Source organism: Melanotaenia boesemani, chromosome 23, assembly GCF_017639745.1.
Source record: "Melanotaenia boesemani isolate fMelBoe1 chromosome 23, fMelBoe1.pri, whole genome shotgun sequence".
Lineage (NCBI taxonomy): Eukaryota > Metazoa > Chordata > Actinopteri > Atheriniformes > Melanotaeniidae > Melanotaenia > Melanotaenia boesemani.
In genome coordinates, this window is record NC_055704.1 from 21,879,070 (window position 1) to 21,906,252 (window position 27,183).

The window sequence follows — 27,183 nt, forward strand, 5'->3', positions numbered from 1 at the left end:
CTTAACTAATGAGGAGATAACTAAGGAAAATCCCACAGTTATCCATGCAGCATTTGTCCTATTACATTTGAGCCTTTGGAAAGGAGGAGTTATTTCTAAATGTAATTTAAATCAGAATTTAAATCTGGCTTTTTCATGACATTTGGGGAGGCGAGATGAAAAAGGTGAGCCACCCCTGCACTTTTCACCCATTTTTCTTAAACTTATTCTGCACCAGCATTTTGCACCAATGTGTCTACTCTAGTGGATCTCTCGTTGTCTACGTGTTTCCTTCTTCTCCTCTCATGTTCCATGAATCATGACGGCTGTCGGTGATCAGATGATCGGCTTTTCTCTCTTGTTGCATGTGTTTATCATTCAGCTAAGAAGGGGGAATCTAGCGGTTCAGGGTTCACACCGTCACATATTTACCCTAAAGTATTGTTTTTTGTCAGGATCATTCTAACACAGTAGCTGGCTGGTGATAGACAGAGTTCATACGAGGTCTAGAAAAGTTCTGATGGGGGGCCAAGCAGGAGCACTGACCAGGAAAAGCGGGGCACAGATGAGACCTTTTTTAGGCCTAGATTTTATTAAATATTGAACCGATTATTACAACTGGCTATTATAACAAGGCTCTCAACATCAGCACAGTTTACATCATCATTCAGCCATCCTCTTTTTTTCCTCATGAAGATGGAGAAGTTGTTTGCATATTTTCCACAAAAGTAATTAAATGGTTTTGAGTAAAGAGACTTAGCCTCTCCATAATCCTCCAACTTTTGTTTTTCAATTCATGGAATAAGGCTCAAGCATGTATTAGCAGTAAAGTTCAACATTTACAGGCTGTTGAAGCTTTTTTTTAATTGCTCTTTAGAATTACACACCATGTTCAGCGCTGTGCCCTGCAGCACTTTGCTTGGCTGAATGGTATCCAGCAGTCATTTAGTGATAGCTGAGTGAGTGGATATATTATAAATACTTAAACAGAAGGATTTCTATTAAAATTACAGGCAATAAAGTAAACACCCACATTACTTTCTTCATATGTAATCTCCCATGGACGAAGAATTATACACTTCATTCATGCTCACATCTGTGTTTTCGTTTTCCCGTATTGTTCCCATGTGTTGGCAGTTAGCGCCTGTCAGATGTAATTTCAGCAAATCAACAGGTGACCAGTTGAATTGATTTGAACTGAAAAATGCAACAAGTTTGCATTTAAAATATTATCCAGTTTTATTTTTTTCTTTTTGTAATAATGTCTTTCCTTTCTTTTAATTATCTTCCCCTGTTTCCCACAAGGGTCCATTGTTTCCATTACCTGATCCCCCTGACCAAGCAGGGCAATTATGCCATTGTGGCTAACGTGGAGAGCATGGACTACGACCCGCTGGTGGTCAAACTCAACAAGGACATCTCGGCCATAGAGGAAGCCATGGGCGCCGCCTTGCAGCAGCACAAGTTCCAGTATATATTTGAAGGTTAGCAGGAAAATAAGGGTGAAGTTTAATTAATTGATGCGGATCCAGAGAGTTAAGCTTCTGGGAGTGTCATTAAAATATTCTCCATTTGTAGTCCTTTTTCTCAAATCTGCTTTTTTTTCTCCTGGATCTGTCTTCTGATTTATTCTTCTCTGCAATCCTTATCAACAATTATTTCCCCCTCCTTTTATTCATTCTCCTCTCTTTTACCCCACCAGGTCTTGGTCATCTGATCTCCTGTATCCTAATCAATGGGGCTCAGTACTTTAAGAGGATCAGTGAGTCTGGTATAAAGAAGATGTGCAGAAACATCTTTGTCCTCCAGCAGAACCTCACCAACATCACCATGTCGAGGGAGGCTGACCTCGATTTTGCCAGGTCAGAGTTTTTGGCTTTTTTCTTTAAAACGTTGGGCCAGAAATACGGCTCACCTGAAGCATTTGATGTCGTTTAAAATTAAAACACACCTTCCTTTCAATGCTATGAACAGCAACCTTGTAGTTGTAATATTTGTGCTCAGTTTCCACCAAATGAATATGTGAGTGTTGAAAATGTTAGGTCTAAAATTGCTAATTCTCTTTTTGCTTTATTGTTGCTATGGTAGTAAGGCTTTTAATATAAAAATGAACAGAGCTAATAATCATCTTAGAGATTATGAGATAAACAAAATGCATTTTAATTTCAGAACCTAAACTGAAATTATTCTAACTCAAAGTGTTTGATAAAAGTAAATCATCTTAAATGAGTAAAAAAAGAAAAAATCAATAGTGAGTGCCTTGTGATCAGTACAAACTTACACACACTTACACAGATGCACAATGTCCTCAAGTTCAAATTGCAACTTTGTCAGCACACAAGGCCAAAAGATGGACAAACAGATTCTCAAACACTGTGTATCTGTGTCCATGTGTTTGTGTCTACTTCTTGCTGGCCGACCCTGACAGGTATGAGGGGAAGCAGTGCTCGGACGTGTAGGTGAACAAAATGGAATAAAGTGGAAAGAGAGAGAAAGGCAGAAAGAAATAAGCTATTGATAGTACTTGTATGTACTTGCTTTATTTTAGTGGCTTCTGTCCTTGAATAGAGGAGCAATGATGGAAAAGTTGCAGAAACAAGTGAGAGCTCAGGGGGAGTAAGATTGAAAAAGTGAAAGGAAGTTATGGAAAAACTATCTTTCTCAAGAAAGATGTAGGATAGACTTGAAGAAGAGTTGAAAACAAAACAGTATGAGACTGAACAACAGATAAGGGATTCATTTATAATAAAATTAACTCGGGTTTTAAAATAGTTCTCATTGCATCACGATACACTGAGTTCATAAACATTTCTTTCTGAATGGGTCATGATTGAGGATACCTGTATGTGCAGGCAAATTTTGGATATTTCCGTCACTGGTAAAATAAAGTATGGCAATTTAAACTTCACTAAAGGAAAAGACAAAGATGTAAACTGAAATGACCTGAACTGGATGTGGAGGACCATTGATTAACATGTTATTTTTTACCCTCTGTCAACTTTGATTATGGAGAAATGCCAGTGATGGCTTTTGTGTCTTTTGTCTTATTCTCCCACTCTCTCTGATTACGAGGCGTGGGTGGTGTGGAGGTGTTGATTGGGAATTGCAGAACACATTGTTTACACATTCATGGCTTTTTGGATTGGCCGGCCTCCGGCTCCAAGACACACCAACTCTTGCAAACGCATACACAAACCCACACACACTCAGTTACATACACACATTTGTTGCATACCCCTTTGCTCTCACAGATACTCAGCCAAGCCAATCAGCACATATTAATAACACATTTATATTTAGGATTTGAATATTCATAAAGTATGTTTAAACTTGTAATAGGGTCTAAATATGCAGCCTCTGTAGCTATTTTTTGGAATCATTTAATATGCTGACATCCAGAGCATTCTTATCTAAAGACACAGAGTCTAGAATAATCATCTCTCACTAAAATTCAACATTATTAATGAACTAAACCTGCAGTACAGAGCTTTTATCTTCCCCCTTCTGGCATTCAGAGTAATTATTCAAACTTTGTCAAAGCAAGCATGTGATGTATGCATACAAGTGAACTTACCTCCATCCACCCCCCCTACAAGAGCGCTACTCTTTTCAAATCTTACCAATAAAAGCAGAGACAGCAAAAATGTAGTGAAGGAATCATCAGATGATTATCTGAGCCAGAAATGTAGCCTATTTTCCATCATAGTTGTCCACCACATTTCCTAGGCTGTAATCTTTCCTTTTTATCTGGAGCATCAAGTTTTTACTCTGCACCTTCCTTGGTTCTTCTATTTGTAGTAGTCGGCTCCATCTTTTTTTCTCATCTTTCATCAACCAGTCTTTGCTGGTTAAAATTAATACCACCATATATAGAAAGATTTACCTGGCGCTAGAACCTTTATCAGTACAATTTAGTTTTACTACTTCTTTGCTCTGACTAAGGTTACATGTGAATGTCATTAGAGAAAGAAAGGTAAGTGCAGCTCTTTCATATTACCGCCATTTTCAGCTGACAGGCTTTGCAGTTAGACCAAGTGATATATACATGTAAGGCATTTTGAAGCATAACAGTTCTGTGTAAAAAATGTAGAGAAACTAACCCATTTTGACCCCAGTTTGCAGTGAAACACAGTTTTGAGGAGATGGGACCTAAATCAGAAAATTCATTATTATTACCTTAAGAAATGAGAGTAAAATATAAAAAAGGAAGTAATCACAACAGGATGTCTACTTTACAAAGACACTGCAGATGCTTGACCATATACACATGCACCTTTGTTGTTCCCATATATATATATATATATGTGTGTGTGTGTGTACATGTTTTGACTGCATCTCTGTGCTTGTGTGGAAAAGGAGACCTAGACAAGAGCACCATAACAGCCACTGATCTGAAGTAAAACTACAGAGAGGTCCGATAACCAGCACTGCAGAACGAATGAAGACGCGTGTACACACACATAAATGTACACTTGTGACTCTTCACTGACTCTCTAATAGAGAGCAGAAGGATGGGGAAACAGTGCCATCTTGTGCTTGAATCCATGTTTTTATAGTGTTTGAAAAAAAATCTGTGAAAACTTAAAATATACAAATTTTTAATCTTGTACCAGATGATAAAACCTGAATGTGTGTGAGGTTATGTGTGTGTATTAGTATCATCCAATAGTGGTCTCTTGTCTCTCAGTCAGAGGTTTGGCAGCAACAGCAGCTTATAAGTCAAGGTCAAACACACTCACACCTAAAAACAAGTAGACATACACACACACACACACACACCATCTGCTCAGAGACAATTCTGGGACTCATTCTGCAGACCTGTGTGTCACTGCAAAGTCATCTCTGGGTGTGTATTGACTGCAATCTCAGCCTTATCACTCCACCAATCACCCCTCATTGTCCGATGTGTCCAGCGCCCCCTCTGCTCATGCTGATTACTGGTTTCTTGACAGGGACAAAGATGAGATAAATGGTAAGTTGTAGCTGTTTTATCTGGAATACCAGAAGCAATTATAATTACACATGACAACAAAACTCTCAAAAACTTGCTGTTACCTGGCAAACACTTTATCTTGCCTGTCAATAAATAAATGTTGGCATTGACAACAGATACAGTAATGTCAAGGAGAGATTTAGAATAATAAGATGTCACCAAGTCTAAGTACATTCAAATATTTTCGGATTTTAGCAATTCAATTAAGGCAGAGTATATTTTCCCACAGGTTCCCATGTAAAACAATGTTGCAGGGCCCCTTAAGGATCTTAGTGCTGCCCAACACTATTATGAGTGCTTTAAAGAATTTCTTTTCACACCAGAGTGTAGATTACATAACACTGAAGGTACGGCTTATATAATGATGTTTACATACACCATGAATTTCCCTCAGCAGCGGTAAATGTAGATAAATGTGTGTCCATTTAAAGGTGTGTTTTTCAGATGCAGGCTGAGTCTCATGGTTACAACAATATGTTGGAAGTCTGAGCTGCTCAATGACCCATGTAGGCAGGTTGCAGGGCTGCCATTACAACCACAGCACATTTGCAGCTGCATAGCCCTCAGTTAGGCTGAATAACACCCTGACAGTCTCACTGTAGAGTTCAGCACATCTCACCCACCTGTCTGCTGGGTAAAATTACTACAACACTGCTCTAGTGTGCATGTGCTTAATGTACAAGAAACATGTGTAATGTGTATTTTCCTAAAGTGTACCTCCCCAATGTCTGCGTTTTTCTAAGATGTGGTGCATTGGCAAGTAAACTGTCTTTCGTTTTGTGTGCACTTCAAGGTGACAAGCTGGCACGTCCTCAGAGAATGTGGTAATAAGTACAGTTGACGGCCATGTCAGGAGGTAGTGGGTGTCAACAGATAAAAGTGTTTGTATTTAGACCAGGTTGCAGTACTCTGTGGCTTCTGTCTCCCTTCCTGTCACCTTGTGTTTCTTACTTTATCTCTCCCCCACCCCCCTCCCCCCCAGTTTCTTTTTCTCTCCCTGTCTTTTTGTCTTCTCTCGTTTTTGCTATCATCCAATCACCTGCACTGCCTCTGCTGAATTGAAATTCTCTTTCTCTTCTCCTGCCTCCAGCCCCTCCCTTCTGCTGCGCCTGTTTTCTGCGTGCATGCACACGATGCAGTACGATGAGACTGGTCTTTGCTGATGAAGCCTGCCGCTATGCGTATGTGTTTATGTGTGCGCACCTCACAGCATGATGCTGCTCGTCTTTGCTGATGAAGCCAGCGAGAGTGTTTATGTGTGTGCCCGCCCTTATCTGTAGTTGTGTTTGCTGTGCATGGCGCAGCATGATGAGGCTGGTCTTTGCTGATGAAGCTTCAGTCAGAGTCTCTGCAGACCTTTCCTCATTACCAGAGGAAAGACAAATGCACTTTGGAGGGAGATGGAGACAGAAGGAAAAATGGCAAGTGTTACAGAGAGGCTGAAAGAGCCAAAAGGATGTTTAGATTAAGATTAAATCCACATGAAGCCTCCTCATTTTTGAAAATTTACATTTACAATTGACATAAAATATATTAATGACAGTGTTTTCAGCTTATTTTTTGGAAAAATCCATTTTCTTTTACCCTTGGCAATGAGATTTAAAATAAATCCCATCTACTTTAACTACATCTCTGCGTAAAAAAGCAAGATTTAACCTTTAATCACTGCATTTAAACTTGTTAAATATACATTTACTCTGTAGCTGAAACTGGGCACGACAGCTCATCGTTTCCAGTTGTCATAGTAACGCATGCTTTCCGGCACAGAAGGCTCCCAGACGCACTGCAGTCAGATATTACTACTGTCAGAGCAGAGGAGAGAAGATTTATTAGAGAAAAATATAAAATAAGTGAAACCAGTCTGCTACTTGGCTTACAACTTCTCCCAGGGAGGAAAAGCACCCTGCTCCACACCTGGATGTCTGATCTCAAGATAAAACAAAGGCACTAAAGGGTCACAATGATTTTAAAAAGCTTGAGATCCACAGGTCTACATAACCAGATGAACAGGACAAAGGCTAAAGCTCCTCTTATCCAGTGTAAAGCAAGAAAATGATCATACAAAAGAAAAAAAGAATAACATATCCAACCTGAACTAATGTTTTTTTCAAGCTGGTTGAAAAGAGGGCAAAAAGAGGCTTTAGATTCAGCTTTCTTAGACAATTTCTAAGCAGTTTTTAGATGTGTTAGCAAACACAATAATTAAATATGGACATACTGTTACAGTAAACTGAGAAAAACACAAGCAGGAGTTGAAAACCTCGTCTGTGGAAGGAGGCATTTGTTACTGCAGCAACAAGCCCTGGTTCAAGCATTATGGAGAGGTTGATCCACACACTCTCCTGTTATTTCTTCCCTTCTACTCCATCTCTCCACCACTAACTAATGTGTTGTCCTGAATGCGCTGACAGAGGCGGCCGGTAATGGCTTTAATATTATACACCCTGGAAATGAGGGGAGATGAATTGTGCTGAATCTTGTCTTTCCCTCACTTTTCCCACTCCCCCTCTTTCACTCTTGTGCCATTGTCATATGTCGGTCCTGTGCTGCATCCTCGTATCATAAATTAACTTAATATTCTTTGCATATGAGGAATAGGGAGGGGGAAGCTAATTAAAATTTAATAGAATGCACTCCATGGAGGCATGTTGATGCGTGCACACACACAGACACACAAAAGCTGATTACTAAATCAGAGCTCTTATTGATGGGAATTCTGGAGGAAGCAGGTGGAAATTGGTAAAAATTACTGTGTGTGTGAAGAGGGAGGGTGCATAGAGGGAGGCTGAGGGCTATAAAGACTCTAAAGAGGAGGGCAATCAAAACAATTGACTTGAGTTTTGTGGAGAAAAATAAGCCGCCTTTCATTAACTAGTTGTAATTCTACTGCTTTTTTTAAAAAATTTTTTAGGCATGTTTTATAGTGGATGTGTCACAAGGGGATCTTTCTTGATCATGCAGTGTGGAGAGATTTTAATCTTATTAACAGCCCTTCTCCTGTTTAGCAAATAGCTTTCCAACTGTTCGGGTAATGAACTGTTTGAAGGTGTTTTCAGCACGCACTAGCATACATCAGTCAGACGCATGAATAGATGGACAAACATACACACACACACATGCAAACCCACTTTTCTCCTTCTAAACAAGCCCCTCCCCCCAAGCGCTGTACAGAGGCCAAATCACCAGCTGGCCTCATGACTCAAACACCCAAACAAACACACACTTCAGCAGCCAGCTGACACTTCTTACACACTTCCTTCCATCAAAAGCAGCTTTGCTGGTTTGATATTAGATGTCATAAGAAAATAGGAGAAAACCACTCAGTGGGTTTAGTACTCTGTTATAGGTTATAGATGAGCAGAAGTAGATCTAACTTTAACAAATGTCCTCTGGATTTCATGTTAAATCGCTTCCAAGTGAGTTATAGTTGCTATTAACCTGTGGTAAAGTTATGATTAGGTATTTTTCTTCTCAACTTCCAAACTTCCTATATCATTTTTAGTTTTTTTAGGCTGAAGAAGAATGTCCAACATGCCTGTAAAAGGGATCACAGTCATAATTTCAGTCTTTACTGAGGTTGTTTGTAGTTTGTTTACTTGGCATTGACTGAACTTGTTGTAGTCTACCAGAAAGGTCATTATTTTTCTTTTCTTTAATTTAATTTTTAAAAAAAAGTATCTATTAGAATAAAAGAAAAGAATCCACGCACATAGATTTGACAACAAGAAGTTGAAGAAAATTGTGCATTTGTGTTTAATTGCTCCTGCTGGGTGACAGGCATGCAACCTGTATCTATTGCAGTTTGCACATTCACTATACAAACTATTTAGACTCTACACTTGATCTAACCGATATGTCTTTGGAAACATGTACCATAGACAATAACTGTCTAAAACAAACAAGTTTAATTGGCAGTTGTTAACTACCCAGATGTTTGGTGTAAATATGCCTCTTTGTGAAGCTGCAGTGAAAGTCTTACGTAATCGGGTAAATTTTCTTTTATTTTATTGCTCTGTTTAAAGCAAATTGTTGATTTTGAACTTCTTCCCATTAAGAGCTAATGAAGATGTAAATTTAACAGCCCTCCTTCCCTCAACAAAAGAAATCAGAATATTTCTGATATTATGTGTTGCCATTGTTTTTTGTTTAGTTTTTTTCTGTTAGATCACGTAATTAGGTGTTTTGCCTCAGGTGTGGAGATATGCACTTGGTCAAGAAAATTAAACGAATGCTTTAGAGGGTGATGTTCTGCTGCTGATGCTGTGGGCATATAGCTGTACTAAGAGGAGAATTATTGAGAGGCACATTGCTGTCTATCTTCTATATATGGCACATTTTATTAGAAGATAAAAACACAAATAGGAGCCATCTATTTTCTTTTTCATTTGCTTTTCAATGTTACAGTGCTACTCATCTTTATTGACAAGCGTCTTCATAAAACAGATCCCAGGAATGAAAAAATGAAGACCTTGGGGATGAATGGAGAGTTGGACATAATGCAAATGTTTTGCTGATCAAGGGCATCGCTTGTCGGGCCAGAAGGCAAAAAAAAAACAACATATTATTCTCCTCTGTATTTTCATCTTTTTAACCATCCCTCTATTTCTATGGCTCCATTTTATACCTTCTACTGGCCCGTAACTCTTTCCTAGTCTGTTTCAACTGTTGAATCTCCAAAATGACAGCACATAAAACACAGAAGCCAAAGAACAGAAGCTCCCTAAGTGCTCATTAATGCCTCGTTAGTATTGAAAATGAGCACCACAAAAAAGGAATGAGTCAGGGATGAGTAGTAGAGCCATACTAATGAGTAAAAACTTTATTTTCTTATCTTTTTAGAGAGCCATATTAGAAATATTTTAACCAATTAACTTTTCACTTCACATATGAGAACCCAGCTTAAACTTCTTCATGCTTTCAGTGAAAGGGTTGTGAGTTAGTGTCTTTTTTTCTGCTGTCACACAAAAATGTGAAAACAGGTGGACTTAACTTTCCTTTCCCTTTCTCTCATGTAACGTCTCCAAAGCCCCTCCAAGGCCTTTTATTAAGCTGAACTATCTAAGAGCTTAAAGTTTCTCTCTTCAGTGATTCCTGCTTTCATCAAGCAGCAGGAGCCTCTGCTGCTGAATGACCAGCTCCTGTCCTTGGCCAAGGTGGCTACTTTATTCTAATAAAGAGAGCCTGTCTTTGCTGCCAGGAGAAGAAGCAGAGCTGCGTCTTTTTATAGCTATAAGTTTTCCTTAGATTAATAATGTAAATACAAGTCACCCTAATGATTTGATATTGTAAATAAAGGCCACAAGTCCTGCCTGAGAAGAAAATTATTTTTTTTAATAATTTTTACTGCATGCATTAAAAAAAAACAAAACAAAACTCAGTAAATGATTAAAAAAATAGCTAAATGGTCCCCTCCTATCCACCTGCACAGGCTGTATCTGCAATAACTGCATGTGAGTGTAGCATTAAGCCACTTTTTTTTGGCTGCCTTAATTCTTTGTAGCAGATTCAGCCAGGCGTTGGAAATATTTTCCTCCATATTGACATGACAGCATCACACAGTTGCTGCAGATTTGTCAGCATCACATCCATGATGAGAATCTCCCGTTCCACCACATCGCAAAGCTGCTGTATTAGATTGAGATCTGGTGACTGTGGAGGCCATGGGAGTTGAATGAACTCATTGTCATGTTCAAGGAACCAGTTGGAGATGATTTAAGCTTTGTGTCATGGTATGCCATCTTTCTGGAAGGAGCCATTAGACAATGACTAACAATATGTTTATAAAGGGATGGACATGGTCAGCAACAATACTCAGATAGACTGTGGTGTTTTAATAATGCTTAATTTGTACTAAGGGGCTCAAAGTGTGTCAGGGAAATATCTCCCACACTGTTACAGCACCACCATTGGTGCAAGACAGGATTGATCCATGCTTTTATGTTGTTTACACCAAATTCTGACCTTCTGAATGTTCCTGCTGACATGACTCATCTGACCAGCCAATGTTTTTCTAATCTTCTATCCAGTTTTGGTGAGTCCATGTGAATTGTAGGTTTAGTTTCCTGTTCTTAGCTGACAGGAATGGCACCTGGTGTGGATTTCTGCTGCTGTAGCCCATCTGCTTCAAGGTTCAACGTGATGCTTATTTAGGGATGATATTCTGTATATCTTGGCTGTAACCGGTGATTATTTGAGTTACTGTTGACTTAAATATCTCCAACAAGTGCTTCTTATTCTCCTCTGACATCAACAAGACATTTTATCCAGACAACTGCTGCTTACTGGATATTTTCTCTTTTTCGGACCATTCTCTGTAAACCCTAGAGATGGTTGTGTGTAAAAATCCCAGTAGATCTGCATTTCTCTGAAATACTCAGACCAACCACTATGCCATGCTCAAAGTCATTTAAATCCCCTTTTTTCCTCATTCTAAAGATCAGCAACTAATTTTGACCATGTTTACATGACCGAATTCACCGAGTTTCTTCCTTGTGATTAGCTGATTAGCTTTTTGTGTTAACAATCAATTGTACCTAATAAAGTGGCCGGTGAACACATTTGCCCTTAAATGTGCTGTTTCATTCAGCAGGTGGAAGCGTGTCTCAATCAACAATACTTGCTCTCTTTGTGTCCCTACCTGATCAGTATGTAGTTCATGGTGTTTTAAATGCTCCAGTGAGGAATTAAGTCCCGATTAAGATCTATTAATTCCACACACATCTTTTTCCACTTTTGGGTTTGTCAACAATGATTCATTAGAACAGCTTCGGGACATTTCAATAAGTGAATTTCCCCATTTACCTCCAACTCCCAGCAGCAGCAGGTTGAAGTCCTTGAAGTAATTTTTTTTAAGAATTGGGTTTGACAGGAACAGCAGTTAGTCTGGCTTTGTGTTCTCCCCTATCGTCCATTTCCCATTTGATTCTGCACTAGAAGATGAGAAAGAGAGCATATAAAGGTGTCTGTGTTTTTTTTTCTTCCACAACTTTCCTGATGATTTTGAAACTTTTTTTTTAACTCTCAGTGGCCCTCCACTTCTTTCTTTCATCTGTAGCCTCTTGTCATTTTCTCTCCCCTTTCAGGCAATACTATGAGATGCTGTACAACACTGCAGACGAGCTGCTGAACCTGGTGGTGGACCAGGGCGTCCGCTACACGGAGCTGGAATACATCAACGCCCTGTCGTTGCTGCATCGCAGTCAGACAGGCGTTGGTGACCTGAGCACTCAAAACATCCGGCTGCAGAGGCTGAAGGAGATCATCTGTGAGCAGGCTGCCATCAAACAGGCCACCAAGGACAAGAAGATTACCACAGTGTAGCCATAAAACACAGCTGAGTACAGAGACAAAAACGCCTTTCCCCATCTAATATCCTCTATACACATGTTTTTATTTCTGTGCTTTCTGATCTAATGTACAACAGATAATTGGATCATATTTGCAAAAGCAAAGGTGGAGAACAGCTTGCAGGAGAAAGGGTGTTTAAAATTGATTTTTGCTTTAGATGTGACATTTTGTAGAGATGCATTCTGTCGATGGAAAGTGTGTCCTCTCCATGTCATCATGCCTGGGATGGAAAAATATTACAGACAAGGGTTGATGCAGATGTCCTTTTTTTCTGCTTCTGGTTATGTAGGTTACAGAAGAGTTCTCTCTGCACTGACTCACTCTAATTGGGAGGTGAGGTGACAACATACACAACTGCAAACTTTGCAGGTCTTGTCACTTCATCAGGTAGCTTAAATTGTCAGTTTTTAAGACATAAAAAATGTAGCCTGCATGCCACAGCCCTTCAACAGTCCTTAGCTGACCAAAATTACAGCTCCTGTAAAAGTCGACTGACTTGGACAGTCACCTGAACTTGGGCCCTATCTCATCTCATTTTCCTATTAGATCTAAACTGCTGCTCTCAATTACACCTCTATCCTCCTCTCCTGGCAGCCCCATGGGCCCACTGATTCTGTCTGCAATAACAGATGCTAGATTACACAGTCTGAATGAGGCCACATCCTCTGCCTGCTGCCAATTTGTGTTAGTCCCCACAGATTATTCTTGCTGAGAATTGTATTATATGTGGTTGTTAAAAATCTGTTTATCAGTCTGCTTTTCTAAAAGTTTAAAGTCAACTTGTGTGGCTTCTGTTGAAAGCTGAGAAAATCACTTTTTTTTTTTTTAACAAATTTGACATAATAGACAGTGATGAAGGTGCTTATGTTGATTTCAGTTTCATCCTCTTGTAAATCTCTTTTTTTCAAATTTTATATAACAAGTTTAGCATGCCAGAGTTGTATGACTGGCACTTAATGTGTTGAGGCTAGCATTAGAGAGTACATTTCATCAATCATACTAGCTCTGTAAATTGAAACTATGCTATTCTGACTCCATTTACTCAAGTCTTGTAAAGTGAGCTAAGCATACAAACAGAAGAGATGGTCACAAATCATTCCCCTCCCTGCAACCCTCCCTGTTTTTAGTTCATTAACTTGGGTAAGAAGTATTTAACGAGGAGGAGAGGGGAATAGGAGTCTTGTCAATACAGCCGGCCCAGCTCTGGTCTCCCTGAAGCCCACAGAGCAATCCATCATAATGACACAAAGGCTGGGATCGATGGGAAAACAACGGTGGAGCTGCTGAGTGGTTCGCCTACCACTCTGAAACGCACACTTGGTGTAAAATCTAAAATCTGCTCATTCATCTGTTCACTTCAGAACAACTATTGTAAGGTTATACATGGGAAACTTTAATACAATGTTAACCAACTGTGATATACCACTCACACATACCATTAGATCTCCGTCACACTGCAGAAACATCACCTATAAATGTCCAGAAGGCATACATGTCTGTAAGAACCAGGCCATGAGTATATTCATGAATTCAACACAAATGCATTCATATCATTTACATGGATTTGTTGATCTATTGCTTATTTTTACAGCGAGTTCTCATTTTGCACATCTGTATGATAATGGTAATTATACAATTTAAGAATGTATTCTGTTCTTCTAAATCAGTTTTTTCTGTAACAGGTCTAAATCCTGCAGTACCTGTTTCTGCTATTGTTTTTCCTTATACATTGTTTGTCAGTGCATACACTAATAAAGACAAAAGTAAATCTTTTAATTTCATGTGTTCATTTCTATACTTTATTTATATATTCTATATATGGTTGTGGAATTGTCATGTTTGCCATTAGGTAACAGTAACCCCTCTCCACATGACAGTCTATTTCTTGTTGATGCAGTGTTGATGTTTCTGTCCTTTAATACAGCAGTGAGTCAGATTCAAAACTAATACAAAAGGATCTTCTCAACCTGACAGGTGTGATGTGTTGTGTGCTATGACTTCAAGTGCTTATTAGTGTAGCATATCAAAAAAAGAATGAGAGAAAAACCACCAAGCCCTGAAAGGGCTGTGTTGATGTTGACATAAATCCATGAGGCAGACTCTTCTTGGAACATTTATATTTACAAAACCTGACTGCACTATCAGCCCTGTTGTGATTAATGCCACAGAGTTCTCATTCCAAATCCAAACAAACCTCAGAGGTGACCCAGCAGCTGATTAATGCATGTCTGCATTATATCTTTTTTATTTTGGTCTAGAAATGCTCTTTAAAACCCAGTAGGGTTATTGACTTTTTGTCAGTTAGCACATACAGAAGTCGCTTCTCAAGGCACCAGGTGTTTGCTTTTTGACATTAGCTTTTTCAGTCATTGTGGGTATCTCTAAACTTTTTGGAAACATAATTTTTGGGTAAAAAAAGTTCATAAAATAAATATTTCAGCTTCAAAACCTAAGTCTCTACTGATTTCACACAAGTATAGCCGCCCTTTTGCTTTTTGTTCAGTCTTAAACGTCCGGGTTCAGTGCCACTTAAAGACTACAAAACCCAAAATGCCGTTCGCTTTACTCGTTGCTAGGCGACGACCGTTTAACACATCCCGTTGAAGGCTAAGTTGTTTGTTAGCTTGAGAGATAATTACACTTTATTAGGACAAACTTCACATTTTGATAATAAGTAAAGGATCATTAATGAAGAAAACGTTGAGTCAAGAAGTTTTTTTTTCAGGGGCCTCCAACTGCGCGAAAGTGGAAGAAAACGGAGATATAAAGGTAAGGTTAGGACGCATTTGTTTGGGGGACACAGAAACGCTTAAATAAATACGAATAAGAAAGAGAGAAAAAATTAATGTCACCGTACTCATTTACAATCTGAAAAAGACAGTTAGCCTATTATATATTAATACAGAATGTTATGTTATTTAGATATATTTCATATTCCATCCGTGTTCATCTTGTTTAGGGTAAAGTGAGACACCTTGTGCAGGAAGTCCAAAGAAAACCTATACAAGGTCAACTTGTTAATTATTTGCAATGTATAGGAGCTTCATTAACTCCACTGAAGAGTGTACAGCATCTTGCTTAAGTAGAATTTCAGTGGACATGCAGTGTATGAATATGCACTTGTTTGCTTTTAGTTTCAGGAAGCAGGGAACTTGTTGATGTTACTGTTTTCCTTGTGCCATGTGCATTGTTAAAAACAACAGCCAAAAAAAAGTTAAAACCTCCTGTCCATAGTAAATATTCTGGCCTTTTAAACTAAATTGTGTGTTTGTTTGTGCAACAGAAAGATGGTGCTTTCATTTCTGAGCTGGTATCCAGCAGTATATCCAAACTTGGACGTTTTGGCATTGAGCAGCAGCACATGTACCACAGTCTTTCTCTACCTGTGAGACAAGTAGATGCATAGCATTTATAAATTTGTGTAGCTTGAAAATTTGATGTTAAGGCAAGACAAACCAGCGTTTCACCATGTTTGTATTCTTTTCTATTCAAGAGGCAAAACCTCTGTGATATATCTGTTCTATGCAATTACGTCCATCTCCAAAAGCTGGAACTCCCACACAACAAAATCAAAGGTGACATTTTGCTTTTGAGATCCTCATAGTCAACATGCTGTTTAGTGCTGTAAATTTTCAAACATGTCTGAAGAAACTATGTATTCTTATCAAAGTGCTTATTTTTGTCTTCTCAAAACTGTTAGATTTATCCTTTGTGAGCCACATGCCAAACCTAGTCTTCTTGGATGCTTCTCACAGTGAAATCTCCAACTTCTTTGAATTCCAACCACCCAAGAACCTACAGGTAATAGAGGACCTTGAGCTGACAGTGAAAGACAACATGTGATTGGTGTCCTGGGCCTCACTCTCAAGCTTTATTCCCTCAAGATAGGGCTGGATTTCCATAGCCCATCTGTAGTCACAGTGAATATGCTTACAAGGCATTTACTGCCCTTGAACAACAGTGAACTTGTGAGCATGGAAAAGCAAAATCTTTTTCATGCTCTGTGGATTTAGTTAGAATTTCTGTAATGATGTATATTCTAGGCTTTTGTGACCTTAGTTAATACTGTGCTCTCTTTATTTGTTTTTCTAGGAGGTAAATTTCTCCTATAACCGTATGACAAAAATGAAGGATTTGACATCCTTTGTATCCCTTCGTAAACTGGATCTGGACTGTATCCTTATCATCGTTCATGCATGTGCACAGGTCTTTCCACCTAATATGTCAATTATTCAACTACAAAAGATATCGTATTGAAGGCAGCCATCAAAAAAGCGTAAATAACATTTGCACCGATACAACCCCATAACATCTCAGAGTTTGACATTTAGACTTATGGCTGATAATAATCTACTTCACTTGGCTTCCAGTTTTTACTGGAAGATAGTAAACTGATTCACCTGATCATAGTACATGTTTCTGCTGTGTGGTTTTCTGTCCCAGAACCCCTCAGAATCCAAAGAATCCAAAGAAGCTTTTGGTCTAAAATGCAAGAATGGTGTACATAAAAAAACATTAAATACATTCAGTTCAAACAGTTTGAATAAAAGTCAAAATGAGTCTATAAATGGTTGAATTGTTTTTTTTAATTTTCCATTTCTTTCCATATTTTTCTGATTTGGGGTTGTGTAATATGCAGTGTTCTTAACATGAGCTCAGACAACAGTTTCACTGAGATCTTTGGTCTTGAGAAATGCTGCAGACTCGCTCATCTCAGTGTGGCACACAACAAGATCTCGTGCATCAGGAAATTGGATGGTCTGCCTCTCAGATATCTCTGCCTTGTACGTTCTGTTTTTTTATTTGTCAGAATTAGAAATATGATTTTTTTTTTGCAGGTATGGCTTTGCTGTGCATGGGGTGGTTTTCCTCTGTGCTCAGTTTCATCTGTTTTTGTTAGATTCCATCTTGTCACCACATTCTCTTTATGTTTCTGATTTTGGCCACATTTTCACATTCAGTAAAATCTTGGCCCCTTGTTTGAAAATCACCATATGGTCCAACAGCAGGCCTTTTCTCTCACACTCCTCTGTCTCCCTCCTTGTATGTGTGTGCACACGTGCTCTGGTCCTTTATCAGTGTTTCCTTATTGTCAGCAGCCATCATTCTGGCTGCATATGCCCCCTGTCTGTAGCTTCGCTTTGGGACCAGCTGCTGGTGTTTGAGTGAGCTTGGACCAAATTCAGCATACTCGCATGCACTTTCCATCCAGCATCCACCTAATCCCGTTCCTGACCCCTCTTCCTCTCATGCGGCCTCCCTAAACAGCATGGCATTGTCAACCAGCCTGTTTTCCAGCCCATCACAGCAGTGACCCAGTGCTTTCAGGGACCATCACGGTCACCAACCCCTGCTGACAGCAGCCCTCTGCTAGGCAGCATGGTTGGCACGAGAAGGGTTAGGTGTGGCCAAACAGCTAGATAACTTTTGTCAGTGGAACAGAATGGGAATCAGGCTGATGAGAGAAGAGTGCCCAGGTCTTGTTCCTTAGTTAGTCAGCGTGCTGGGCTAGCACCTCGCCAGCTGTTTGGCTGTCAGGGCTTGTCTGTCAGGACTGAGCAGAGAAGTAGAACTGCCAGTCAGCTTAATACAGGTGGGACATATAGTTCAGGCACCCTGCAGAACAGCCATGGCATGTCCTTAATATTTTTAGAGAATCACTTAGTGTACATACAGCAAATCAGTGGGAAGCCACTTATATGCCTGCATATTCATGAAAATGTACTTGCCTCCTTAAATGTGTCCTCTTATTCTTTCTATATCTAGAGGGGGAACCAGCTGGAAAGGATTGAAAGTTTAGATAATCTGAAGTGCCTGCAGGTTCTTGATCTGTCTCTGAATCGCATCACTAGTCTTTCAGGGCTCCAGAACCTCCACTTGCTAAGCTCCATCAACTTGGAGAAAAACCAGGTATTACTCAGAGAACTGTTAGAAGAAATGGCAAAATATCTAAGTTTCAACACCAGATATGTTGTTTATGTCGTACTGGGATTTTAAAAAATTGAATTTATGAGATTTGCTTTCTTTTTTTATTTATATTTTATGCAGTATCCCAACTACTTTGGTATTCAGGTTGTACATCACAATTGTAATTTTTAAGAGTTATTAAAGACAAGGTCAATGAGAAACTTAGACTGATACCTGTCGTCTTTTGCGTATACTAAGAAAATTATAATCATTGGTACCAGCATTATTGGTATTTTTTGTTTCAGATAAATGAAATTGAAGAGTGTAAATATATTCATGATCTTCTGCTGTTGAGGGACCTCAATCTGCTCAGAAACCCTGTGCAGGTAACAATACCCTTTACTGTCAACGTTTAATGTTTGGAAATATGGTGCATATGGCACATGCCCTCCTTCTTTCATGCATTCTGGACCCAGTCTGTTTGAATTAGAGCTTCTATGATAATTCCAGGTGTATGTTTTACCCCAGCTTGCCTTAATTCTGTTTGACTGAAAGGGGCTTTAATATATAAAATAGATTCACCAAGTCATTTGTAACATATTCCACGTTTATGTAATTTGCAGGAGCAGCCTGATTACAGAGAAGCAGTCATCTTCCTCCTTCAACAGCTGACTACTCTGGATCAAGAGGAAGTTACTGCTGAAGAAAAGGTGTAAATAGACATGAGAATTGATTATAGATAGCATTTAATTTATTTGTGGACTTTTATGATGATTGACTGCAATTGCAGGTAGAATCAGTAAACAAGTATGACCCTCCAGTGGACGTGGTGGCAGCCAGGGATCACATGACCCATGTAGTGTATCAGCTGATGCAGCCCCAGGTCCTTTATGAAAGGTTTGTACAAATATTAGTCTTTATTCATTCTTGTCTATATGAAATTAAATGCTGATTTACTTAAGTGTGTTATTCTGTGTAATAAAACTATTTAGGAGGCCTTTAAGCATTATTTAGAAGAGCACTATGAGCATAAATGTATTGAAACAGTCCATAGATGGTAATTAATCATGGTCATCAACATGTTGTAAAATAAAACACCAAGAGAGTTGTTTGCAAACTTAGATGGCAGTTTATCTGCAGTGCTCTTGTTTTATTTACTCTCTAAAAGAAGAAAATTTAATTTGTGTATCAGCACTTTTCTTTTTAAAAACATCCATCATCAGCAAATAAAAGCTGCAGCTACAGTCAATTTACCATTTTCTGCACTCACTAGAAAGAACACATCCATATTGCCCACAAGGCTCCTGTTTATATTGACTGTAAGAGTGGCTTTTAAGAACAATGAGGTTTTTCCTCTGGCATCAATGTGTCTTACACTCGTTTCTTGGAACTAAAGATAACTGTTTCTGAAGCTAAGACAGTACATGTTGAATGAAAGTTAATTAAAATCCTGTGTATATATGTGTGTGGGTGTGTGTTTGTGTGTAGTACATTGCCCAGTGCAGACTCTCCCTACCCTATGCTGGTGCTGACAGGTCCCCAAGGCTGTGGGAAAAGAGAGCTGGTTCACAGGCTGTGTCAAGAGCTCAGTGAATATTTTGGAAATGGGTCAGTCTTACCATTACTGTACATATTAAACTAACATGCTCAACCTTAGGAGATTGTGATGGCTAGATATATAGATATAGATAGTAGTATAAATGTTATGCCAAGTAAAGCAGCACGTTCTATATATGACATGATATGATATTACAAAAATGTTACTATCTTTTAAATGTTGTGGGGGGCACATGCAGAGGTGAGGCCCTCACCTCTTAGTTGGTTTAACTGTCGATAACGGTCTACAGTACCTTGTAAATCCAGTTTTTGGTGCTAGCTCTAATAGCCCTCTTTCGTATTTATATATGATATTGGGTAGGATACAGTTTCAAGGATTGCTGTTGTTTCTCTGCTCTAAATCTTTGCTTTTTCAGAATTTGTCACACCACGCGAGGGCCCAACTTTGGAGAGGAAAATGGAAATGTTTACCATTTTGTCAGTGAGGAAGACTTTCAGAACATGGTACACATGGTGAGATGGCTATTTCTTTAATCACAGGCCCTGAATAGAAAAGATACTCCTCAAGATTTTTGAAAATAATTTCCTTAAAGTTTTTACTGCTCTTGGTGTCATAATTAATTCATATAATTATACTTGTCCACTATTAAACTTTATACATATTAGGTTTCTGAAAAGCTTTTTCTTTTTTAAGTGGTCTCACACCACACATCTCCTTCAGTAAGTTTCAAATTAACTTTGCTTACTGGCTTTAATGAGTTGTGTAGTAGAGATAATTAGTTTTCCTTGGGTGAATTGATTTTGTTTTAACTGGCTGATATTTTTTTTCTCAGTGATACTTCTGACTGAATTGAATTTTTCTGAAAAGCTTTGATACTCATCTCTATTAACTGAATTAAACTTCATGATGAGTTATCAAAGCTTTCCATACATACAAGTAATGATTATTAGTCAGAAACAGCTGACAAGCGAAACTACTGAAAGCTTTAAATGTTTTTCTGCCACAGTCACTGCACTTAAAATGTTCGAAGAAAAAAGAAAAAAAAAGCATATGTAGTTTAGATCTTGGGTCCTGGACACATTTGTATTCCATCTTGTCTTCTATGTCAAAGTGCCTATTATGTAAGGATGGTAGAGGATTGTTTATAGCACACTGGCTGTCATAGTGATTTACTAAGGAAGGGCTTTGATGCAGGTATTGATGCCTTTTGTCTACTCCAACAGGGGTTAACTTTACAGTCTGTTCCTGCCCCTGTTTGATTCGTGTGTTCTTTTCCTCCCGCCATCCTTCTTTTGCCAGGAACTTGGTTTATAGCCGTTCTGTCTTCACTTTCTTACTGTTCATGCTTTAACTTTTCATGTCAGCCGCTGCCTTCAGTCCTCAGACGGGCCTTTCTGTATGCACTAGTAATACTTCTTATGTTTGAGCTCAGAAACAAAGTATTTTGTTTAAAGTACAGTATGTATAGTAAAAGTTGGTTTTCTCTTCTATTTTGAGCCAGAGCAACCATTCTGGGTTTGCAACCAAAAAATAAAAGTAAAAAAAAAAACATTTGGTTGGTTTTTGACATAGTGAACTGTTTTATATTCGGCCACTTGAGAGTGAAAATTTATTCCATTCAAATAAAATATCTTCAAAACAAAGGCAAGGGAAGGGTCAGAAGGTCATATGTGAGAAGAAAGATTTTTTGCCTCGACTACCTGGTCGAAAGTTCAGCTCCCAGGTGGGACAGTGGCTTCAGGTTGTTAATCCTGACAGGACATGCTGGAGTTGTGTGAGTGTGTCAGCTATTAAGTCATTTTTTTAGATAAGTGAAGCTTTTGAACTCTTTCAAGAACATGAGGAGTAATAAAATGGTTTCTTTCTCCTTTTCCCTATAATTGGACATGTTCTTTAAGGGTAAGTTTATCCAGACCATGCAGTATGGAGGTCATCGATACGGCCTCACCAGAGACGCAGTAGAGGACGTGGCCAGAGAAGGACTGTTATGCTGTCTGCATATGGAGCTGGAGGTACGTATATGGAAAACTCGTGTTTTGTCGTGTATCAGTGTAATTCACCATGTGGCCAATTAAACAAGATCGATCTGTATTTTTCATGTGTTTGTGTTTGCATAAGTGCTTTTCTATTGAAATTGATAGTCTGTGTGTTCTTTCAGAGTGTGTTCAGTCTAAAAAAGAGTTACTTTGAGCCCAGATACATCCTGCTCATCCCCACCAAGGTGGAGAACTACATAGACCACCTTAGAAGCTGTGGACTGTCCACCCCAGCACAGATTGATGTTGCACTGTCACGTGCAGAACTCTATGCCAACACCAACAGAAAGCATCCAGGATTCTTCGATAATGTCATTCCCTGTGGTACTGAAAGGAAGTGCTTTGTCATTGAACTTAAGTCATTATGGAGATTTAATGCCCTTGTGTAGTTAATTTGATTTATTATATTTATTATCCAGTTAATGTTGACCGCAATACTAATCTCTATTCAAGCAAGCTTCAGTTTCAAGCTAGGGATAAATGATTTGATTCTACTTTTGAATTTGATTATCATAATATTAAAAGTAACTTGACTCAAATTTGGAAGACTTTAGTGCCATTTGTCTGCTCACGGCTGTTTTGTTGTTGTACTAGTTTGGAAAGTGCAATCCAAGCATATCATGAGATGGATTAACTCAACTAAAATGCATACACTGTATTCTCAATCCAATTACCACATGTATCAAAGACATATAGCTGCAGAATAGCTGTGTTTATCTTCCCCCATGATAGCTCCAAGACATGTAAGCTGTTTTCTTAATGAAATGAACATACAGCAAGCGTGCGACACTCATTACTTTAATGCATTGCTAGCTTGCACCTCATTACTCTAAGGTCACATTCTCCATATCTTTGATTCATTGCTGTTTGATGGTAGATGCATTTACCCTGTTGAGGACAAGATTTCTCTTTGTGTGTATTTGTGTGTGTTTTTGTGTAGATGACTGGGAAGAAGCCTTCCAGACGCTGCAGCAGATAGTAAAGGAGAACCTGTTGCTAGAGGAGGAGGGAGGAGAAAATAATAGCAAAGCGTTCCCAGGCAGCACCTCCATTGGTATTTTTGTTTGTTTTTCCCTCCCAAACCTTCCTGCCAACAAAAGAAGTCTCCTTTAAATTCCTACTGATGTGGCCATGAATTGCATTTATTTCAAACCAGAGACATACATTCTTGTACTATATGGCTGTTTAATTATCAGCTCAGAATCCAGAGGCTAAGCCACTGTCATCACTGTCAGGGCCAGGATCTCAGGCACTCGTGTCTGACTCTGCGACAGCACTGCAGCCCTCTGGTTCTTCCTACAAGCCCTATCCTACCAAGATCCAGCCAGAGCTCGCCCTTCAGAAGACCCCTGCAGTGAGTTACAACATATCAAATGTAACATTCATTGGTAATGGATCCTGTAAGTGAATTTTTACATTCACCTAAAATCATATTTTCAAAAAGTAATCTTCCATAATCATCTAACACGATTTCCTTCCCTTCACAACCTCTTTCCTATTATGCTTCATCACTCCTGTATCCAATTTCCTCCCTTTTTCCCGCCTCTCTTGTCTCTCTTCTTTATCACCCCCTACATCGACTTGCTTCCTCTAATTTCCACCTTTTTTGTTCATCTCCACTCATCTTCCTCCTTGTCCTTGCTTGTTCTGTTTGCAGGAGCTGGCTTCCATCAGGAGACGAGAGCAGCTGGTGAGGGAGGCTGTAGTGGGGAAGAGTCCATGGGTCTACAGCCAGCTTTTCAAAAGGTACAAATAAATGCCAGGCACTCCACTGCTTAATTTCAAGTAGGCACTCCTAGTTTAAGCCAAATTGGTGTAATTACAGCACTTGCCCTGCAATAACCGCATATTGATGGTTTATATTGAGTTTGACATGGCAGGTGAAGTGGCAGGTGTTCACATTATTTGAATCTAACTATTTGTTAGTATAATTGACTCTTTTAGAAGTGCTCTGCACTCACTTGTCCTAAAATATAGTCAACAATTATCACTGCACCAAACATCACTGAAAAAAAAGAATCAGTTGGGGATTGTAATGGATGTTACTTTATGTGAAATAAGTTAAATAAATTTTAGACTTTTTTATTTGCTTGTTCTGTTTTTTTTTCAGTTCTACTCAAACAGCACCGTCCTTGCTACATATTCAGGACACTAATGCTAACTTTCAGGAGGATAGCAGGTAAGTACACAAGCTAGACACTGCTAAAATTTATGGTATTAAAATGTTTGATTAGCATAGGTGAAAGTATTCAGCAGAAGTCCTGTGTCATTAAAAACAAAGTCAAGATTTAGTTGAAGGAAAAAGATTTTATGGCAGCATTCTTGACTTCCTTGGCCTGTTTTTGAAGCACATTAACTTTTATAGAGCTCATTTTACTACTACAAGCCATGTGGAGACAGATCTGAACACACATGAGTAAGTAAGGTGTCTGTTGAGTGATGTGTGTGCATTTTCAACGACGATTGTTTCATTTATTTTAACTTAATTCAGTTTCACTTCATGAAATATTAGAAGCTTAAACACAGAGATACATCATTTGAGATGTAGAAATTGAGCTGTTTGCTTTGGGCTTATGTCCAACAGGTTCTGTCATCACAGCCTGACGTATACATGCCCCCGGTGTGTGCAGTATGCATTACTCACCCCTCCAGGATTTCTGTAGAGGATTCCAGACATATGTTTACTTGATGGCACCACTCTTAATGGGGATGTGTCTTTACCTGTGTATGATCTCATATATTTTAACAGACACTGACACATTCTGAGAAAGGGGGGACTCTGTGTACACTCCTGTACAAGGCCCCAAATTCGTCCCATTTTTTCTTTGTCAGGACAACAGTGGGTCCAGATGAAATGCAGATCTGCTCCCAGTCCAGTGGGAAATGTTTCAAAGCCACAAGTCTCTTATTGAAGAATCTTGTCTTCTATTGTTTTGTTTTTTCACCTCATGTTTTTACTTCTTCCCACACTACACCACTGCTTGAAATCCCATTTCTATACTTCTTTCTCTCTTTTATCCCACCTTTTTGTCTCTGGTTTTGTATTTCCCTTGACCCCTTCCCTCTTTTTTTCTTTATTCTAAAAGCAGTTCAGATGAGCCTTGTGCAAGCTCATCTCTGTCTGCTCCTAGCTCAGCTGGGGCCTTATTGGATACCCCTGTACTGGAACCCGCTGTGGAAACAATCAAAGGTTATTTATTTTATTACTTTTTCTAAAATTTTACATTTATATGTTGCTTTATATAGAAAGATATTACAAACAAAAGACAGAAAATATTTTTAGTGGAAAGAGAACAGGGAAAAACTTTATTCAGCTTATACTACATGATCTGTAATTACATTTAAAATACACATCAAATCATATATATACAAATATATATACAAAACTGTTGCTTCTAAGTCTTTTTCTAAAATATTAATCCATGTGTTTCCATAAACAATTATCATTTTAGACCATGCATCAGGTCAAACACGCGATGCCCCACATGCAGGAACAGACAACCTTTCTACAGTCGGGTCTCTGGCTGACAGTCGTCCAGGATCCAATGTTAAGGCCATCCTGCCACCGATTCCCAATGGGCGCAAGACCCCTGCAAGACCCCAGTCCACCTGATTCACCCAGATTCAGCCAAAACCCAGCACTCGAAGAAGGCAGGGATGTAAATGTGAAAGCATATTTTTTTTTTAGGCAGTTTTGTTTTTTTAAACAACAACAATTTTGTTAAAGTTACAAAAAATAACTCGGTAAATATATGTAACATTAACAGAACTTCAACTACAAGCTTGGCTGTCTGTTACTGCAAAAGCCAGCTGTTAACCACACAGCCATATGTTTCCCCTGAAAACTGCACTGGGAAGTGATGTGTCCAAGGCGTTCGGAGTTAGATTTCACTGTCAGAACTCGCCCATCCCTGTGATCTATCACCCATGCTGCAACTTGCCTAGATAGTTTGCCTTATTGTGTCAATGAGACATTATATGTATTGCTATCTATCAAGTGGATGCATTACAATTACAGGAAAAGTTGTACTTCTCATTTATAGTTAATAACATTAATAATGTCCAGGTATACTTTAGTGTCACAATAAATATGATGGTATCCTGAAGAAAACAGCTCTTATCTCCTTTTAAATGCACCTTTGTGACTAAAGATCCTAGAAAAAGAATAGAAAGTGTATGGTACATGTCATGTTTCTTCAGTTTAGTACTCATTTTCTTGACAGTGAAAAGGTATTGTATTTCCTGCTGCTCAGTTATCTCATCAAGTAGACTTTTCCAGTGACATCTAGATGCTCGTCTTATATGTGGAGCATGACGCTCTTGTCATTGGATGATAAATACATCATTAATCTTTATCTTTTCTGAGGAGATTATTTATTCAAGTGGAAATACATTCAAATGGAACTTGCTGACAGGTATTAAAGAGTGCTCTATCACAAATAAGTTGCTGGGTTTTTGACGTATGTGCTGCATAGAGCCACACATTCTGTTATATGTCTCTGAATTTGGCACAGTGATAATTAGTGATTACAGTAATAGAAATTGTCATTTGCCACAGATGTATGCATAGCTTATTTAACGGGTACCTCAGCCAGTTTGCTTGTAGGTGCATCTAAACGTACGCGCAGCATGGATCTTTTGTTTCCCAGGTTGTATGTGTGTATGCAACTCATCCACACACACACAATGCGCACCTGGCCATTCATCACTGTCTGTCTTCCTCTGAGGCAGCAGATGTTGCAGCCCTGTCATAATTCTTTGGAAGTTCGAAGCCAGACTGTCTTTAGGGCCTCTGGGGCTCTAACCTACTTACACTGCAGTCTGCACCTCAGTGCAGCTTATCTTGGGCTAACATGTTGTCTTTCTGTACATTAACATTACATTAGTTTGGTAGGTGTGTGAACCTGTACCAAGAGAACTATAAAATGAGTAAAGGGATTAGGGAGCAGCTGCTGCTGCTTTCATTCCTAGATGTCTCCTGTGTGTTTGCTGTGGTTGATTTTCTGGTTTATTCTTGAATTCTAATTCTAACAGTGCCTTGCACGTTGTTTAACAGCAGTAGCTGTATTTTTTTTCCTGTCTCTGCTGGTCCTGCACATCATAATCCCATGCACAACATTGTCTATAACCAAGAAAATTATCTGTTCTATGAACTGCACTGTCAACTGAGCCACTCATCTTCTCTCACTACACCAGGCGCTTAAAGATAAATATGTCACGAGTTTTTCCTCTTGGCATAACTCCTCAAGACTAACACATTTCACTACGTAGAAAAGGAGAGCAGATTTTCAGGGAGAGACAGACTTGTATCTGAGATTTATGTCTAGAGGAAAGAGCTGTTTCGCCACAGATATGCAGAGGCA

The 27,183-nt window shown here is 38.9% G+C and overlaps 2 protein-coding genes across 2 annotated transcripts in view; both read left to right on the forward strand.

Annotated features, from left to right (window-relative positions):
- Positions 1-12,418, forward strand: part of exoc4 (exocyst complex component 4) — a 118,573-nt gene extending 106,155 nt beyond the window's left edge. The window contains exons 18-20 of the mRNA XM_041977070.1: positions 1,285-1,463; positions 1,682-1,841; positions 12,055-12,418. Coding sequence (XP_041833004.1) covers positions 1,285-1,463; positions 1,682-1,841; positions 12,055-12,292 — 577 coding nt within the window. The 3' untranslated portion in view covers positions 12,293-12,418. The remainder of the gene's footprint in view (positions 1-1,284; positions 1,464-1,681; positions 1,842-12,054) is intronic.
- Positions 12,419-14,905: 2,487 nt separating this feature from the next.
- Positions 14,906-26,740, forward strand: lrguk (leucine-rich repeats and guanylate kinase domain containing). The gene is given in 21 exon segments (XM_041977071.1): positions 14,906-15,088; positions 15,603-15,704; positions 15,813-15,894; positions 16,020-16,120; positions 16,412-16,493; positions 16,979-17,103; positions 18,086-18,229; positions 18,532-18,612; positions 18,850-18,936; positions 19,017-19,123; positions 19,715-19,834; positions 20,200-20,296; positions 21,683-21,796; positions 21,943-22,144; positions 22,761-22,874; positions 23,017-23,174; positions 23,478-23,566; positions 23,931-23,999; positions 24,907-25,010; positions 25,273-25,415; positions 25,417-26,740. Coding segments are annotated over 21 exon segments (2,331 nt in total). The 5' UTR covers positions 14,906-15,007; the 3' UTR covers positions 25,546-26,740.
- Positions 26,741-27,183: the final 443 nt, after the last annotated feature.